This window comes from Pelodiscus sinensis, chromosome 6 (assembly GCF_052426305.1).
Source record: "Pelodiscus sinensis isolate ZL-2025 chromosome 6, ASM5242630v1, whole genome shotgun sequence".
Lineage (NCBI taxonomy): Eukaryota > Metazoa > Chordata > Testudines > Trionychidae > Pelodiscus > Pelodiscus sinensis.
Window position 1 is genome coordinate 84,390,850 of NC_143057.1, and position 19,100 is coordinate 84,409,949.

Below are 19,100 nucleotides of genomic sequence, written 5' to 3' on the forward strand. Positions count from 1 at the left end.
TTTGGTTGCGTATACATGCAAATATATATGCAAATAGCTTCTTTCACACTGACGAGCATGAATGCAAAGATTAAGCCTTAAGTCTTGGCACTGGACTCAAATGTGGCCAGTATGAGCTAGTCAGCACCTCTCAGGCTTTGCCCATTAGGCTAAGCAGCCAGCACTTCCCACAATGCCCCGGTGCTCCTGGCACTTCCTCCCTGGGAACTAGAAACACTGACACCCAGTACTCATCTGTTTCAGCCAGCCCATCCACTTGCATCTGTCAGTGCTCACCCCACCTGGGAGATGTCTCGCTGTTGTGGAGTGTGTTCCCAGTAGAGGCCACGTTCAAAGGATCCCATCTGCGGGCCACATATTAAGCCCCGCGTAAACCCAAATCGCACCATGGGCTGCAAACATACCAGCTGTGGGCTGCATGTTGAGTAGCCCTGTTTTAGACTTTACTTTTCTTTGGGTGCATCTACACAGTGGCACTAACTTGAAATAAGCTATGGAATTTGAGCTGTGCAAATCATGTAGCTTATTTCAAGATAGTCGATTTTGAAATTTGGTGCTGCCTATACAGCACCAAATTTTGAAATAGACCACTATTCTGACAAGTCCCTTAATTCTCGTGGAATGAGGTTTACCAGGGCCTTCAGAATAGCAAGCCCATTACCCATTATTTCAAAATACAATCAAAGTATGCTGTTAAAACACAGAAAGTACTATTTCAGGATTCCAGACGTATCCTGAAATAGCACTGCTGTCTAGACGTACTCTTTGTTTGCCGGTGTAGTTCTCTTTACTTGTACTTCTTGTGACAGTAGCCATTCTTAATAAGTCTCAGCTGCTCACACTTAGCTTATTCACACTGTATCCTTGCTCTAAACTGAACAGAAAATATGTGTATAAGACTTTCTCACTTAATTTGCATTCAAATTTGATATTTTTTTTAAAAGAAAAGGTGTGAAAATTCACAAAACGCATGTATTCTCCTTCAAAGATTAGGGGAATATTGGGAATAAGTGATACATACAGTTAGTATGGAAGAAATTTCTGATATCCCCCCACTCCATACCCCATTCCATCTTAGATTTTAAAGGGCTGCTCAAAAAGGGATTGGACATTTGCAGGGACAACAAGAATATTGAGAATTACATTTGCAAGTGCTAACAAATTTTGAAAAGACTTAATTTTTTGGTGATTAAACCAATCTCTGAATGGAGATGGGCTATTGAACTGGATGGGCCTAGGGTCTGTTCCATTATGGGAATTTCTATTATCTTCTCTGCATTTGTTTCTGAGATTGGAAACTCTCAACATTAGGCACATTTTCAGTGCTCAGTAAACAATAATAATAATAAGCTAGACAACTTGTGACTGTTTGGCTATAGTAGCAATGCAAGGGAAATATCTTTCTGCCAACAGATCTCTTGTATATTACCTCATAACTTGTTAGAATTGCCTGACAAGCAAACATAAATGTAGATGCAACAAATACGTGCTTTTTATGTGGTATAGCATATATATTTTCCCTGAGTGAAATAAACTATACAAAGTACTTGTATAATTGTAGCTACACAAGGAGCATTTGCTGGAATAGAAATGTTATAAAAAATGTGTACCTGCAGCTGACATTGCTATAGTGGGGAATAATTCCAGAGCAGATCTGGCCTGTGTGTAAAATCCCCTGATTTCTGTACACAGGAGATTCTGTACTGTGCCTCTATTATCTCTAGGGCCCTACGAAATTCACTGTCCATTTTGGTCAATTTCGTGGTCACAGGATTTTAAAAATTGTAAATTTCATAATCTCACTATTTAAATGTGAAATTTCACAGTGTTGTAATTGTAGGGGTCCTGTCGCAAAAAGGAGTTGTGGGGAATGGATGGTTACAAGTTTATTATAAAAATAAGGAGGAGTCCTTTGATACCTTGAAGACTAAAAGCTTTATTTGGGCATAAGCTTTCGTGGGCAAATGCCCGCTTTGTCAGATGCATAGGAGGAGTAAATTACAGAGGCAGGCATAAATATGTGGGCCTTTGCCCACAAAATATTATGACCAAATAAATCTCTTAGGCTATGTCTACACTGGCGGCTTCTTGTGCAAGAACAGCAATTCTTGTGCAAAAGCTTGCCGGGTGTCTACACTGCACGCGCGTTCTTGTGCAAGTAAATTTACAGTCTAGCGTCGGAAAACAGGGCTTCTTCTGGAAGAGTTATTCCTCTCCCCACGAGGAATAAGCCCTCTTACGCAGGAGGGCATTGTAGACAGGCAACATGAATTTCTTGCACAAGAAACCCCTCTGGCTAAAATGGCCATCAGAGCTTTCTTGCGCAAGAAACTGTCCACACTGTCATGGACGCTCTTGCGCAAAAGCACATGCCAGTGTAGATGCACTCTTGTGGAAGACTTTTTGCACAAGAACTCTTCTACAAAACAGTTCTTGCGCATGAAGCTGCCAGTGTAGACGTAGCCTTAGTGTTTAAAGTGCCAGAGGACTCCTTGTTGCTTTTTCGCATTACAGACAAACATGGCTACCCCTCTGACACTTGTCAGAATGGAAGGTTATTATAGGGAGAATTGTGGTACTGCTATCCTTACTTCTGTTGTGTGCTGATGCTGGCCGTGGTGGTGCTGCCTTCAGAGCTGGACAGCTGAAGAGCAGCAGCTGCTGAGTAGGAGAGCAGCTGTGAAGACAGAGTCAATGCCAGTAGCAGCACAGAAGTAAGGATGGCATTATATGGTATTGTCACCCTTACTTCTACCCTGTTGACAGCTGAGCTTCGATCTCAGTCACCGGCCACCCAGCTCTGAAGGCAGCAGCATAGAATCAAGAGTGGCAACACCACAACCCACCTGAAATAAACTTGTTATCCCCTTGTAACTCCCTTTTGGGTCAGGACCCCCAACTTGAGAAATGCTGATTCCCCCCTCTGATGCATTTTTCATGGTAATGTTTTTGGTAAGGCCCTAATTATCGTCCCCATTCAGAAATTAGCTATGCCAGTATAAAGCACCTCTGCATTTATATAACTGTGTTTACAGTCCGGCTACGTCTACACTGGCCCCTTTTCCGGAAGGGGCATGTTAATTTCAGCTATCGTAATAGGGAAATCCGCGGGGGATTTAAATATCCCCCGCGGCATTTAAATAAAAATGTCCGACGCTTTTTTCCGGCTTTTAGAAAAGCCGGAAAAGAGCGTCCACACTGGCCCCGATCCTCCGGAAAAAGTGCCCTTTTCCGGAGGATCTTATTCCTACTTCGAAGTAGGAATAAGATCCTCCGGAAAGGGGCACTTTTTCCGGAGGATCGGGGCCAGTGTGGACGCTCTTTTCCGGCTTTTCTAAAAGCCGGAAAAAAGCGGCGGACATTTTTATTTAAATGCCGCGGGGGATATTTAAATCCCCCGCGGATTTCCCTATTACGATAGCTGAAATTAACATGCCCCTTCCGGAAAAGGGGCCAGTGTAGACGTAGCCTCCGAGTTGCTTTAGGATTTGGAAACTTCTCTGGCATAATTTAGACAAATCCTGGTGAGGCTGTTCTTTGAGTCTCAGCACTACACAGACATTTATGCAATACCATATGCTGTAGCCTTGCCTCCCAATACCCACCTTGTGCATGACCCTTGAGGCAGCTGTTACTTCTGCACCAAAAAAATTTAAAATTCTGCATACACTATTTTTAAATTCTGCATATAATATTTGTCAAAATAAAACAATATAATCACACCAGTTTTAATTATTTTGGTCATTTAAATCAAATACTTGCCAGCAAGTATGCCTGCAACAATACAGACAACAACAAACATTCAAATATTTTTGACAAATAGATTCTTTACTAGGCATATTAATGCAGAATTCTGAGTAATAATTCATTTCCCACATCCCTCAGAAGCAGTTCAATGGCTTGGGGGAATCAGGGGTATTGGAGGAGCTAAGAGTCAGGGAAGTAAATGCTGAGAAGGAGCCAAGGTGGGAAAAGTATGGAACAGGTTTTTTTGGGGGTTAAAAGGAACTTGAGGGATTTTCCCCATGCGGATGCTGGCTAACCCCAGCCTTTCCCATTCATTCAGGCACATGTGTGCCTCAGCCCCCATTCAGATACCCCCTTTCTCCATTCACTTGTGTCCTTGCACCCCCTGTCCATATGTGTCCTTCCACTTCCATTCCCTCCCATCCCCATGTGGCCCTGCACCTCCTCTTTCTGTCCCCCATATGTCTCTATGCCTCCACTCAGCTGCCCCCACACCTATGTGGACCTGGACCTGTCCCCATATGTCTCCATGCCCCCACTCAGCAACCTCCTATCCCTGTGTGGCCTTGTATTTTCTCCCATGTGGCCCTGTGTCTTTCTTCCTTTCCCACCCTGAACCTCCACTCCCATTCAGCCCCTTCCTCAGTCTGTCCTGCCCACTAGCGCTTACGACTCCTGATCTGACACCCCAGCACCCAATGCTGTCATTCTCTGCATAGCCCCTATCTTCTGACCTGGCCTGACAGATGCTGTGAAGAAGGCTGTGCAGGCTCTTTCTCTTCCCTACCTGGCTGGGAGCTGTTGCTGTGTTCTGTCACTACAGCACCCTCTGGTGGGCAGCAGGCAGAAGTGCAACAACTTTTTCTGCAGAAACTTTTTTGTGAAAAAAATTAAAAATAAGCAGTGCTCATTATGTGAGTACATAGTGATGCAGAATTACCTACACCTTACAGCCAATTTCTGTAGTTTCTGTACTAGGGAAATCCCGCCACATCCCAAACTATGGATTTTTAGGGCCATTTGTGCCATTATGGTCCCTTTACATAGTGTGAAGGGGTCTATGTGTGGTGTGTATTAGGGATGTAACAGTATAGTCAATTAACCGATTAACTGATAAGCAAAAGCTTATAGGTTAATGCAGTAAACTACACGCATATCCCTCTCCCGCCCCCAACCAGTAAAATTATTTTTTAGCAGCCCAACTTGGTTCTGGCTTATGCCAAGTGTGGGACCTATCCCTGCTGTGGCTCTGCATTTAAAGTGTATTAGGAGCCAGGTTTGCACCGGGTGGTCAGGGAGCTCAGACCTTTTCCTCCCCCACTGCAGACAGGGGCTGCTGCCACCCTGCACTGCTGCCTCTTTATCAGAGGCAGCAGCACAGGGCAACAAGTAGCAGGTCTGCAAGAGGAGCTGGTTTTTAAACTGGCTTCTCTCATGAACTAGCTCCTGCCTGGCACCCCGCGCTGCTGATGGCCCTGCCCTCGGGGACTATAGAATAGTTGACTAACCGATAAGAATTCACGTCTATTGAGTTAACCAATATTTAACATCCCTAGTGTGTATGAGAGAGAGGGCGAGTATCTCACTCCATATGACACATTTGGAAGAATTAGTGAGAATTAGTATCTTTAAAGAAATCAGTTCTCTTGCTACTTGCCAGGCTGTTTTTTTTTAAAAAAGTGTTTATTGATGTAATCTTAAACATATTAGAGGGTTCTACCTTAACTGCAATGATTGGAATTAGGGTTGCCAGATGGTTTCAACAGAAATACTGGACACACTTGACATTACATCACAATCTACATTACATCTTATTTAGAAAATACCGGACATTTATATTTTCTCAATTTGTTTCCCGAACAGAAAGCTCAAATACTGGACTGTCCGGTTCAAAACCAGACACCTGGCAACCCTAATTGGAATGTCAGGGACCACTTTTCACTCTTTGAATGAGAATTTGTCCAAACTTATTTGCCAGAAGTATGATAAGATGAAAAATGCTCTAGCCTGTACTATTCTTAGGAATGAGGGATAAGTGACCTATTTTAAAAAATAAAAGATACAATAAGGGGGAATAGAGATCAATATTGGACAAACAGAGGTCTAGTCACATAATACTAACAAAGGCTCTGGTACTGCAAAGACCTACTCATGTACCTAGCTATGACTAGTCCCATTGAAGTCAACTCACATGACTATTCACAGTGTGTAGACTGGGATATACTGAAGAACATTTTATAAACAATCTCTTATCTAATATAAATGCCTCACAATGCACTAGGAGTTCATAGGAAGATGGAGCCAGAAAAAACTGGAATCTGTCGGCCTGTTGTGTTGTCTCCGTCATCTCTTCAAGTTACAAGTCTGGCGTTTTCAGTCTCCTTCCAGGAAATGAGATTCATAGCCCAGAAAGAGCTTAGTCATTTCTGTCAGTGAGAAATATTTGTTTTGTTCTTTTATTGTTTGGATGGAGGAAGGGATTCAGGTGCAAGTACAAACAAAAGGATTTATTTAATGTTTAAAACAGATTGTTTGGCTCAGATTTTTATCACTTGAACTCAGTTTTTTGGCTGCAGAATCAAGATCTGATGCAAAACAAGGTCTAGCTGCAATATCCCCTTTCCAATGTCACCTGCTTTGCAGCAACTAGGCCTTTATTAAACAACTGCCATACTATGTTATGCTTAGTTAGAAATGGTTGAAATCTTTCATTCATATCTTAAAGGAGAGGGAGTGGGGAATAATTCTTTAATGATAAATGGTCTTTTCTCAAAATTGAAAACTTTTGCAAGTAGCTTTTCCTTTTCAAATCTTTCCTTTTTTAAACATCTAGTCTTTCCCTAATCTTTTTTTCTTTTTGCAAATAAATTCAATAAAATGAATGATGCCCAGATTTAAGGGTTTTGTCCCACCCACATTTTCATTTTTCTTTATCTTTTTATTTTCCCTATTGCCAGTCTGTAATTTTAAAAAACTTCTTCAAGTTCTGCACATGTGACATGTCACCACTTGGTATGAGTTTCAGAGTGAGCCTTTGAGCTTTGAGGAGTCAGAAATTGCAGATTATCTTGCAGCTTCTAAGCAGCTATGAATATCCAGGGTTAGTAAACCTATTAAAGTACACTGATAAAAACAGGATAGTGCACATTTAAGCATAATTATTTTTCAAGACTAAAAAAAATTGACTAGAAGTGGCCATGGCCATTCTCAAGCCCTCTGAGATTTGCTTAGATGATATGATGTAGAAAGGCTCAGTTTCTCTTTACTCTCAGTAGTATTTGTTGTCATCCCTAACTTTTTACAAAGAATTACTTCACTTATTTGGGGTATCTAGACTTTTAGGGATTTAACTTTTAAAAGAGTTTAGTATTGTCGAAAATCAAGCACAAGGTGTCGCAGGGTGACAGAAGTTAGGGCACCCAAAAGTTAAACTCCTAAATGCAGTGGTCACTTTTGAAAACTGCAGCACAAAATAGTAGTGACTTACCTAGCTTCTCTTGAGCATTGCCTGAGGTATGATTTTTTTCAGTTTAATTTTTCCTTCCTTTAGTGCAATTTTCCTACCTCTAGTGGGGTAGGTTTTTGTTACAGGCCAAGAACATTGTTCAAAGTGTTTTCTTAAAGTAGTATTGGGTGATTAATGTTGGTCAAATTATCATGTTACTTTTTAAGTCATAAGTGCCTTATAATATAAAACATATTTTGTATGTCTTGGTGATGCAAATAAATAAGTTACTGCAATGCCTATGGTAAGTTATAAAAGATGTTACTATCACTGAACTGATGGCAGAATCTGTCTCTCACACAGTTTTGAGCCACTGTAATTATCTGTTTTCATAGTGATTGCACTGGTTGATTCAGCAGTCTTCTGGGTTAAAATAAGTATTTGATTCTTTGACCAGCTACCCTATCTCTCTCCTTTGAGCTATCCTTCTTTCTCTGTTTGTTATAACTAGTACGGTGGGGCATAAATTTTGCAAACCTTTTTTACTCTTTGTTAATGGTCTGTATGCACATACACGTGTGTACTAGGGATGTTAAATACCAGTTAATTGAATAGTTGAGTAACCTCATGAATTCTTATTGGTTAGTCAACTATTCTATAGTCCCTAGGGGCAGAGCTGGCAGCCAGTGCGCTCTGGCCTCACTACCGAGGAGCCCCCTGCCACTCCATGTTGCTACTCTATATCAGAGGCAGCAGCGCATGGTACCAGGTAGGAGCTGGTCCATGAGGGGAGCCAATTTAAAAACCAGCTCCCCTTGCAGACCGGCTGCCTGTTACCCTGCACTGCTGCCTCTGATAAAGAGGCAGCAGTGTGGAGTGGCAATAGTCCCTGTCTAGGAGGCGTATGAGCTCCCGGACCTGGCGCAAGCCAGAACTGAGCTGGGCTGCCTTCCTGCCCAGATCCTAAAACACTTTAAATGGAGAGCTGCAGCAGGGGTAGGACCCGGACCCATCGCAAGCCAGGACTGAGCCAGACTGCTGGCCAGCCTGCTAAAAAATGTAGTGGCAAAAGGAGGGGGGAGGGAAATGTGTGTAGTCTATAGTATTAACCTAAAAGCTTTTGCTTATCAGTTAATTGGTTAATCAACTACACTATTACATCCCTAATGCATACATCCCAATCAGGGATCACACCTTTCCTTTGTCATAGGTGGAACATGTAGTTGGCAGTAATATATTCTAATTGACTGTGCAAATTGAACTGAAAAGTGGATTTATTCAATGAGATGATGTTTAAAGTGAATTCTATAATCCAGTGGATCCAAAATAAGATTTTTGTTCCTTTGGAGTTTGATTATTGTTATTAGTACTATAGAGTAACTGACCTAAAATATCAAATCATACTAACAGTTCTAGCCTTTCATGTAACTGCATGTTGCAATCAGAATGAAAGATAGTGGGGGGCAAAGGACAGTATTTTGAGGAGTTTGCAGCAGGGATGTAACAGTATAGTCGATTAACTGATTTACTGATAAGCAAAAGCTTATAGGTTAATGCAATAGACTACATGCATTTCCCCCCGCCCCCAACCAGTAAAATTTTTTTAGCAGGCTTGCTCCATCAACTCCCCTGGTGCCTGCTGCCCCCCAACCCCTCACCCTCCACTGCTGTCCTGACTCCTGCCCTTCTCACTGCCCTCAGCCTTCCTAAGACCTGCCCCCCCTCCACCAGCCAGTCTCTCCCCCCTGTGCCCACTCCTCCAGTAGCCCCACTCTGATCGTGTGAGCTACCTCTCCTCATCCCCTCTTCTAACACCTCCCTCTACACACCTGCCCTGCCTCTCTCCTCTGGTGCTGGTCCCTCCCCTGCAGGTGTCTGCCCTTCTGCTTCACCCCCAAAACCTCTTGCACCTGCACCTTCCCTTACCCCTGCACCTTCCTGGTGCCTCTCCCTTCCTTCACTGCCCCTGCCCCCTTTGCGCTTTTTTCCCTGATGCCCATTCTCCTCATGCCCCAACCCCACCTTCCTCATGCCTACCCCTTCTGTCAAGCCTTCTCCCAGCACCTCCCCCTCCAATCTCCAATGCTCTTACCCTCTCCTCTTCCAGCATCACCCTGTCCCCCCTCCCACTGACACCTCCCCTCCTGCTCTTTTCCTCATTGTCTCCACTTCGCCCCCTAGCATTTGTGTCTCTTTTACCCTGTCCATTTGGTGACTTCCCCTTTCCTCCCCCTCTCCCCTCCTCCTCTGTACAAGCCCCTTCCACCCCTTCCCCTTTCTTCCTCCTCCACCCTCCCCCACCGCAAAAGCCCCTTTTTCTCCTACCCCTTCCTCTTATTCCCCCCACCCCTTTACCTTCAGCTTCTGCCTTACAGCTTGCAGGGCTGGAGTCAGAGCCAGCCCAAGCTTCAGTGCTGGGGAGGAGCACCCTCAGGACGCCACACGGTGCTGCAGGGCCGGGTGGGGATGCCCCCGGGGCTGGGCACCGTGCGGTGCTGCTGGGACAGGCTGGGGCACCCCTAGGGAGCTGCACGGTGCTGTAGGGCGGGGCCCGGGTCACAAAAATGGCTTGGGCCGCTGTCTGTAGTTAGGCCCCAGCTGCTTTTGGAGCTGGGCTGCTTGTTTTAAAGTTCCCAGTTTTCCCCTTTCATCTGTTGCGCGGCGTTTGAGGACGCCACACATGCACTTTCTCTGCTCCACAGTGCCCAGTAGATGGCTGTGGGGAATTTAAAGTGAGGGGCTGTGGTGCTCCGTCACAAATCCCCCCTCTTCCTCCAGCAGCTGCTGGCTGGCCCCAGACATTAGGGTGTGCCTGAGCACACCCGGCACACCCCGTGCGCACGCCTATGCTTACATGTTAAAAAGCAGAGGACAAAGAGGCAGGTGAAGTCACCATGCTGAAAAGTGAAATGAAAAAAATGCATCCATTTTACCTGCATGTTTGCTCCACTAAGAATCTTTTGCTATACTCATGTTAAATCACATGCATTGTAAAGAAACTGCTTTCGATTCTTGACCCCAGTTTTGTCTGCTTTGTGCTGTTGTGGAAATGCAAAGCAATAGGAACCTGCCTTGTTGTTTATAATTTGTAGTATAGTAGAGCCTAGAGAGCCTACTCAGGGATCAGGGCCCCATTGAGCTAGATGCTAGACACACGGAGAGAGATGAGATGTAGAAAATAAAGACTCTGAGAATTTTCTTTAACCTTTGGAATAAGTGGATCTTTGGACTATATATATTTTGTATGTGCTCAGAATTTAAAAAGTTTTGTATTGTGTTTGCTAACAAATTTATTTTATTTTAGAGTCTAATTGCAGAGAAACGCTTCTTCATCTCACTGTAAGATTTGGCTTGGTTAAACTCTCGCAGTTCCTGTTATCTCAGCCTGGTGGGCTTCTAGCATTAGCTTTACCTAATGAAGCTGGAGCAACGCCATTAGATCTGGCTTCACAGAATGGGCACTCCAGACTTGTTGAAATCTTCATGAAGTGAGTATAATAGTCTGCTACCGCTGTTAAATTGTTAGCTGTTAAAACTGAAGAGCAAAATTTTTTTCAAATAGTTTAAACTGAATTTCCATTTCTGTTTGTTGTTGCCAGCCTTGCTTTTTTACATGTGCAGTCTTGCATTTCTTGTTAAAAATAAGGATTTCGTGTATATCTTCCTTGGCAAGTATGTGGCAACTGGTAGAATTTTTAACAATAATATAATGGTAAACATACAAATCTAAATTTGGTTCAAACTCTGGATTGATAGAAGGAATTCTTTTATTTTTTCCTTTTTGGAGTAAATAATTTGTTTGACATCTGACTTAAATCTGTTGTTTACACAATTAATGTTTTTAAAATGCCACTGTTATTTTTGGATTTGTGGGAGCTCAATGCAAAATTGTACAATAGCATATACAGGCAGTCCCCGAGTTACGCGGATCCGACTTACGTCGGATCCGCAGTTACGAACGGGGCACTTCCTCTCCCTGGTCTCGAGCAGACCAGGGAGAGGAAGCAAAGCGGCGGCGGAACGCGCGGCCAGCTGACAGCCCAGACGCGTCTGGGCTGTCAGCTGGCCGCGCGCTCCGCTCTGCTCCCCCCCCCCCCGTCTGCAGGCCAGGGGGAGGGGGAGCAGAGCAGAGCGGCGGAACGCGCAGACAGCTGACAGCCCAGACGCTTCTGGGCTGTCAGCTGGCCGCGCGTTCTGCCGCTCTGCTCTGCTCCGCTCTGCTCTGCTCCCCCTCCCCCTGGTCTGCAGACCAGGGGGAGGGGGAGCAGAGCGGAGCACGCGGCCAGCTGACAGCCCAGACGCGTCTGGGCTGTCAGCTGGCCGCGCGTTCTGCCGCTCTGCTGTGCTCCGCTCTGCTCCCCCTCCCCCTGATCTGCAGGGGGGGGGAAGCAGAGCAGAGCACGCGGCCAGCTGACAGCCCAGATGCGTCTGGGCTGTCAGCTGGCCGCGCGTTCTGCCGCTCTGCTCTGCTCCGCTCTGCTCCCCCTCCCCCTGGTCTGCAAACCATGGGGGGGGGGGGGAAGCAGAGCGGAGCACGCGGCCAGCTGACAGCCCAGACGCGTCTGGGCTGTCAGCTGGCCGCGCGTTCCGACGCTCTGCTCTACTCTGCTCCCCCTCCCCCTGGTCTGCAGACCTGGGGGACGGGGAGCAGAGCAGAGCAAAGCCACGGAGCCCGAGGGCAGCAGGATAGCCACGGCGTGTCTGGGCTGTCCCGCTGCCCCCGTGCTCCGCGGCTTTGCTCCGGACGCCTGTGGTACAGCAGCTGGGGCGCTGCCGGTTGGTCCCGTAGCGCCGCTCTGGGTGCCACTGGACCAACCCAGCAGCACCCCAGCTGCTCTGCCCCAGGTGTCCCCTAGTCAGCAGCTGCTGAAAATGACCAGTGGCTGACTACAGGAAGCCCCTGCCCCGGGCTTCCTGGAATCAGCCGCTGATCAGTTTCAGCAGCAGCTGACTTGGGGATGCCTGGGGTTCTTAAGTTGAATCTGTATGTAAGTCAGAACTGGCGTCCAGATTCAGCCACTGTTGAAACCGATCAGTTTCAGCAGCGGCTGAATCTGGACGCCAGTTCCGACTTACATACAGATTCAACTTAAGAACAAACCTACAGTCCCTATCTTGTACGTAACCCGGGGACTGCCTGTAGTCATTTTTTCATGACTATCTGAATGTACATAGCCTTTAACTTACCTTTCTAGTCTGAAAAGTATATTAAGGAGGTTCCAAAAGGAGGTTTTGGAACAAATTGATAAACTTAACAGTAACAAGTCATTGGGACCCCAGTTGGCATTCACCTAAGAGTTCTGAAAGAACTCAACTGTGAAATTGCAGAACTATTAACTGTGGTTGGTAACCTAATCTTTAAATCAGCTTCTGTACTTAATAACTGAAAGATAGCTAATGTGACGCCAATATTTAAAAAGAGCTCTAGAGATGTTTCTGGCAATTACAGACTGGTAAGTCTAACATCAATACCGGGCAAATTAGTTGAAACCATAGTAAAGAATAAAATTGTGAGACACATAGATGGACATAATTTGTTGAAGAAAAATCAACATAGTTTCTGTAAAAGGAAATCATGCCTTACTAATCTACTAGAGTTCTTTGAAGTGGTCAACAAACATATGGACAAGGGGGATCTAGTAAATATAGTGTACAGGCAGTCCCTGGGTTACATGGATCCGACTTACATCGGATCCCTACTTACAAACGGGGTGAGGCAATCCCGCACTAGCTGCTTCCCCCCAGCAGACCAGGGAGACGCGAAGCTAGCGCCCCCGCAGCAGACCAGGGAGATGCGGAGCGGCTTTTCTCAGCAGACACCTCAGCTTGAGAATAAAGGACTAAGGGAAGTGAGGTGTGGGAGAATAAAACTGAGCTCTGGAGAAACGTTTGGCTAGAGTTTCCCCTACAATATGTACCAGTTCCGACTTACATACAAATTCAACTTAAGAACAAACCTACAGTCCCTATCTTGTACGTAACCCGGGGACTGCCTGTACTTAGATTTCCAGAAAGCCTTTGACAAGGTCCTTCACTAAAGGCTCTTAAATAAAGTATGTTATCATGGGATAAGAGGGAAGGCCCACTCATGGATTGGCAACTGGTTAAAAGACGGGAAGGTAGGAATAAACGGTAAGTTTTCAAAATGGAGAAAAGTAACTAGCGCTGTCCCTCAAGGGTCTGTAGTGGGACCAATCCCATTCAACCTATTTATAAATGATCTGGAGAAAGGGGTAAACAGTGAGGTGGCAAAATTTACAAATGATACTAAACTCCTCAAGATAGTTAAAACCAAGCAGACTGTGAAGAGATCTCACTAAAGTAAGTGATTGGGCAACAAAATGGCAAATGAAATTTAATGTTAATAAATGTAAAGTAATGCACATTGGAAAAAATAATCCCAACTATATGGGAAATAATCCCAATATGATGGGGACTAATTTAACTCTCAGTACTCAAGAGAGAGATCTTGGACTCATTGTGGATAGTTCTCTGAAAACATCCACTCGATGTGCAGCAGCAGTCAAAAAAAGCAAACAATGTTAGGGAACAGTTAAAAAAGGGATAGAGAATAAGACAAAATATCTTATTGCCTCTATATAAAACTGCATACAGACGTAGTCACCTCATCTCAAAGAAGGTCTATTGGCATTGGAAAAGGTTCAGAAAAGGCCAACAAAAATGATTAGGGGTTTGGAATGGGTGGCATATGAAGAGAAATTAAAAAGATAGGCACTTTTCAACTTAGAAAAGAGGAGACTAAGGGGGGATATGATAGAGGTCTATAAAATCATGACTCGTGTGGAAAATGCGAATAAGGAGAAGTTATTTACTTGTTCCCATAACATAAGAAGTAAGGGGTCACTAAACTAAATTAATAGGTAGCAGGTTTAAAACAAAATGAAGTTTTTCTTCACTTGGCACACAGTCAACCTGTGGAACTCCTTGCTGGAAGAGGTTGTGAAGACAAGGACTTCAACAGGATTCAAGAAAGAACTAGATAAAATCATTGAGATTAGGTCCATCATTGGCTGTTAGCCAGGACGGGCAGAAATGATGTCTCTAATCTCTGTCAGAGGCTGGGAATGGGTGACAGGAGAGGGATTGCTTGATGATTCCCTGTTCTGTTCACTCCCTGTAAGGCATCTGGCATTGGCCACTGTTGGCAGACAGGATACTGGGCTAGATTGACCTTTGGTCTGATCTAGTATGGCCATTCTTATGTTCTTATGAAAAGTGATATAGAAATGGCACCTTTTTTTCCTGTTTGGAGCTGCTCCTTCTGTACAGAGGTATATCTGCTTAATTTAATGACAAAAATAATCTTTTTCTATTGCTTTTTCTGTAATACCAATGTGGCAAAAAGGAGGGAGCTGTATTCTATTCCTTTTTTGTTTCAGCAAAATTGTTTACTAAGTTCTAATTACAAGTTTTGGTGGGGCAAAAAAATAAATAAAAATCTGTTACTGATAGAAATACTTCATGAAATGGAAAGATAAATTGAAAACCATTTTTGGAGTAACTTTAAACATTTATCCCCTGCAGTGTTTGCAGCCCAAGCACAAGCTTTGCTATCACAGTCTGTTGCTGGTGCAACAGAACTAGAAAGTGAAACTGAACACTCTCAAAAGTGGAAGTTTATTTTCATTGTCCGTGATCTGGAGATGGAAAGAAGCAGTACAAAAGTGCACACACTATTTAAATGATGAAGATCAAAGTAATATTTTTTCCAGATGTTTGCTTTAATAAACTGAAGTGCTGTTGGGAACCAAGGCAAGGACATTTGTTTAAAAAAAAAAAAAATACAGTTGATTCCCAGCTTTACAAAGGTTTTGAACGGGGTGGGCAAGATATGGCCTATAGGTGAAATCTAGCCTGCCAAGCTACTGGATCTGGCTCGAGGGCTGCCTGATCCAACCGGGGGTCCATCCAATCCAACCTGGGGAAAAGGGGAGGCTTCACGTGCTGGAAGAAAAGGGGAGGCTTCACGTGCTGCCCCCATCCGCCACAAAAATCTCTCAGCTCCCATTGGCCAGATGGCCTCAGGTCCTGCAGGGCTGCTGGCTGGGAGCTGCCTAGGTAAACACCTCCTGGCCATAGTCTGCTTCTGGCACCCAGCCCTTCCCTCCCTTAACTCCCTGTCCTAGGTTACCACGCCCTTCTGCCCCACATCATTATCCAAACCCTCTGCGCACCCCCAGATCACAACTGCATCCCAGACACTGTACATCTTCTTATACCTTTCCCTCAGGCCAGAATCCACTCCTGTACCCATATCCCTCTCCCAGACCCTGCATCCCATTCCCGTGCCCCGGGTCATCACGCAAACCTTCTGCACCTCTTCTCCACCCCTTTCCCAGGTCACAACTTCCTCCCAGACCTTGCACTTCCTCCAACACCCCTCTCCCAGCCTAGAATCCTTTCCTGCACCCATACTCTGCACCTTATGCTCCTGCCCCAGATCACAACCCCCTCTTTCACCCAAATTCCCTTTGAGTCCACTCCCTCTCCTGCACTCCACTTCCCTACTCCAAGCTCCCTTCTGCACCTAATCTCTGTCCCAGACTCTGTACCTCCTCCATAGAAAAATGCAGCCCTTGACCACTTACCAAATTCTTGGGGTGCCCCCCAATCAAATATTATTGCCCACCCTTGGTCTTGGAGGACTGAACCATCCGTAAGACAGAAGTTTGAATAAATGTAGGTGATAAATATCAACCCAGGCAGAGCTAAGTTTCTGGAGTTGTCAGGGAGCTTTATCCCTGATCAGTAAATTACAGGACTGAAGCTTCCAGGGACCTTAATTGTTTAAAGTTTCAGATGTATGGATTTTAGGACCTTTATTGTATTTGCATTTGTCCGGCAGTACCAAATTAATCACATTCCACCACCAGAAAGTTTTCATTAGAAATGAAAGCCGCAAATGAATAGAAAATATTACAGGCAAAAGTTCGGTTACATTTTTCTGTTGAAATGGAGCTCTTTGGTTTATGGGTCTGCACAACATACAGTGTGTGTGTGAGTATTGTGCCTTTTTTAATTTGCATGGGAAAATGACTTACAATGCTGCTACAGTACATTTTGTTATGAATGTCTCATTTGTTTGTAACATCCAAACAGTGCAGTGTTCCCTTGAGACACTCTGTTTTTCACTGTAATCGGCTAATAAGCCTGCCAGTTCCTTCACACTACTATATATGGCAACACTGTCAGGAAAAGCTACTTTTTCTATTTTACAATAGAAGGGAAAATGAGATGATGTTTTGTGTTGCTGTTTTATTTTGCTGCCGTTATTCCTAATGTAACCATTTTTTTTTCATTTTGGTGGCTTGCAACAGCAGAATTTTCTTACGGTGAATAGATTCACGGGTAATTATTTCTTCATCCAGATGTGTTTTTCATTCATGTTTAATATTTTCTACCTTGGAATTTTTTTACAGTAACTCAGGGTGCTGTGCACCAATGAGAACAGAAAGTTCTGTGTGTTTATATTTTCATTGAACCCATGCGCTGAGCATACATTTTGATTTAAACAGCGTGTTGTTTCAGTTTTCAGGGCAGTCATTCATTTGACATTTCTAGAGTTGTGATCAGCGAGTATACTTTCCTACAGTTTGCTCATTCATCAAGAACTCTGACACTGACATTTAATCGCACCACAGAACATTTGCTGGAGTCTGACATTAAGCTTTTCAGGAAATACTTCTTGGATCGAACCTCTCTTTATAAGGTAGGTGCCAAAGCAGGTTTATACTCAGTGTTTTTCTTGGGTATCTTTTTAACTGTGCAGGTTTTAGGAATTTTATGTGTTGGGTCTGTAGGCAAAGAATCATTGTCATTAGCTTTTAAACTGTTCTAAAGTGGTTATTTTCACATATGAAAAGAAGTGTAGGAAAAATGTTAGATGAGTACTTGATTAAATTCTCCCATTTCTAGAGACATTTTTAGAATAGTCCTATGGTAAATACCTTTCCTAGGAAACCATTTATCTCTGGGTTTTAATCTTGCCTTTTCTATTGGTGTTCTTGCTTGTAGTAGGAGGTATTATTTTAAAGTTGTTGTTACTCTTTATAGCAGCATGGAGTTCCGGTCATAGACCGGAACCCCGTGGTGTTCTAGACATTACACGATCACAGACAGGAAAGAGAATCTTGCTCCAAAGTTCTTACATTTATATTCTATTTGCTATATTATATTTTGGTCACTTTAATCTTGATTCAGTGAGACATGTAAGCACATGTGTAACTTTAGCATAGTGGGTGAGTACTGAAATGGACTTCAATGGGAATATTCAGATATTTAAAGTTAAGCATGTGTAGGGCCATCCTTACTGATATGCAGCTACATGGGGCACACGAAAATTTTGGGCACCACTGGGTCTTAATGTTCACCCGCCCGCCTCTTCCTATCCCTGTTTAATAGCTCTGCTCCCTCCAGAGAGGATCTAGTTAACTTAAAAATGAAAAAGCTTTCCAGGACTATTAGCAGAACATTGAACTTATGAAAGAGCCATTCAAGTGGCAATGAAGCCATTTAACAGGCATTTGCTGTCCCCAGGTATATGCTGTCAATATCTGAATTTACTGCATTAGTCCACTGTACAGGACCTTAGTTTAAACTTTCTTTGAAACTATTTCATTAGTGTGTTGCTGATGATTATAAAATCACATCTCTAAAAAAATCACATCATCATCCTGTGTGCTGTCATCTGGAATAGTGACACTAGTTTAATAGTTTTGTTTAATAGTATTACGAAGGGCCCTAGAAATCTTAAGGATGTCCCTCGACATGTGCTTAACTACTTTCCTAAATGTGGGCCTTTGTCTGTATCAAATTATTGAATTAAAAGGGTTATATAAAATATTATTTGTTTTTCCCTTTCTTGTTATTGATGTTCTGTTCTGTTTTTGCTTTCCTGTTCCATGTTTTTGTTTTGTTGTTGTTTATTTAATTGTTTTTAAACATTTGATCAAAATAGCTATAATTTTAAACTAAAAATGAGCTACATGATATGCTTTGATCTTTGCATACTATTCTGTGTGTTTGTTTTAGAACACAGACATTCCTTTTTAGTTATTCCCTTGCTTTCTAGGCTTTCCAATATAAAATCTGACCCCAGATTCATAACTCTAACTTGTATACAACACCTTTCACACAAGTGTCCTGATTTTTTTAAAGCAAAAACAAAATAATGACAAAGATTGTATTATTGTTTATATACCTTGCACTCATCAAACCCTGTGGTTTTTTTTTTTTTAAGCCCTTGGGGGAAGGAGGGAGAAAATGCTAATCGATTTACCATTTTGAAAGTATCCATGGCAAATATTCTTAGATTAAAGGTTGCCAAATTCTACAATGATTGTTATGCTCACTACAGTTTTCTGCCAGGCATCCAAGTGGGATTTTCCCTCTTTCTGAAGAGACAGATACAGTTTTGTAGCTCAGCTCCTCCTCGTTGTGAAAAAACACTAGAGATTATCCTTTCAGTGATGCAAGATTTTTAATGGTAGACTTGGTGAAACCTAGGTAGCAGAAACAAGCTGCTATATCAAAGCATATGGTCTTTTTATTTATATATTCTACAGAGCCTAGGGAATAAAATCGTCATTAACTCTATTTGAGAAATTGATACACACCCCAGAGGTCACCCTGTCTGATCAAACTAACTTAGGCTAAGGAAAGAAGGGTAAATAACACTTTTTTCCCTTTGCTTGTTACAGTCAGGATCACCAGTCCTCATAAGGGGATTTTGACAACTTTGAAAGCTAAGTGGGAAGAGGGCAGTGAAGATTTCAACATAGCTTATTTTGAAATTAGGTGTTAAATTTACAGCGTTCAGTGCTCCTGCCATAGTCTGAAGACTGTACATCTAACAATGTCTTGAGAATGTATGGATAAATGAGCTTTT

General features: G+C 43.4%; 1 protein-coding gene across 6 annotated transcripts in view; it reads left to right on the forward strand.

The window, feature by feature from the left end:
• ARHGEF28 (Rho guanine nucleotide exchange factor 28) overlaps window positions 1-19,100 on the forward strand; it is a 165,210-nt gene that overhangs the window by 49,728 nt on the left and 96,382 nt on the right. For 5 of the 6 annotated variants that reach the window (XM_089779347.1, XM_089779344.1, XM_089779346.1 and 2 more), the window contains 2 exons: window positions 10,497-10,680; window positions 16,742-16,922. In XM_089779347.1, coding sequence (XP_089635473.1) covers window positions 10,497-10,680; window positions 16,742-16,922 — 365 coding nt within the window. Of the gene's footprint in view, window positions 1-10,496; window positions 10,681-15,161; window positions 16,562-16,741; window positions 16,923-19,100 lie in introns of those variants that run through there. The other variant, XM_089779349.1, reaches the window with a different exon arrangement.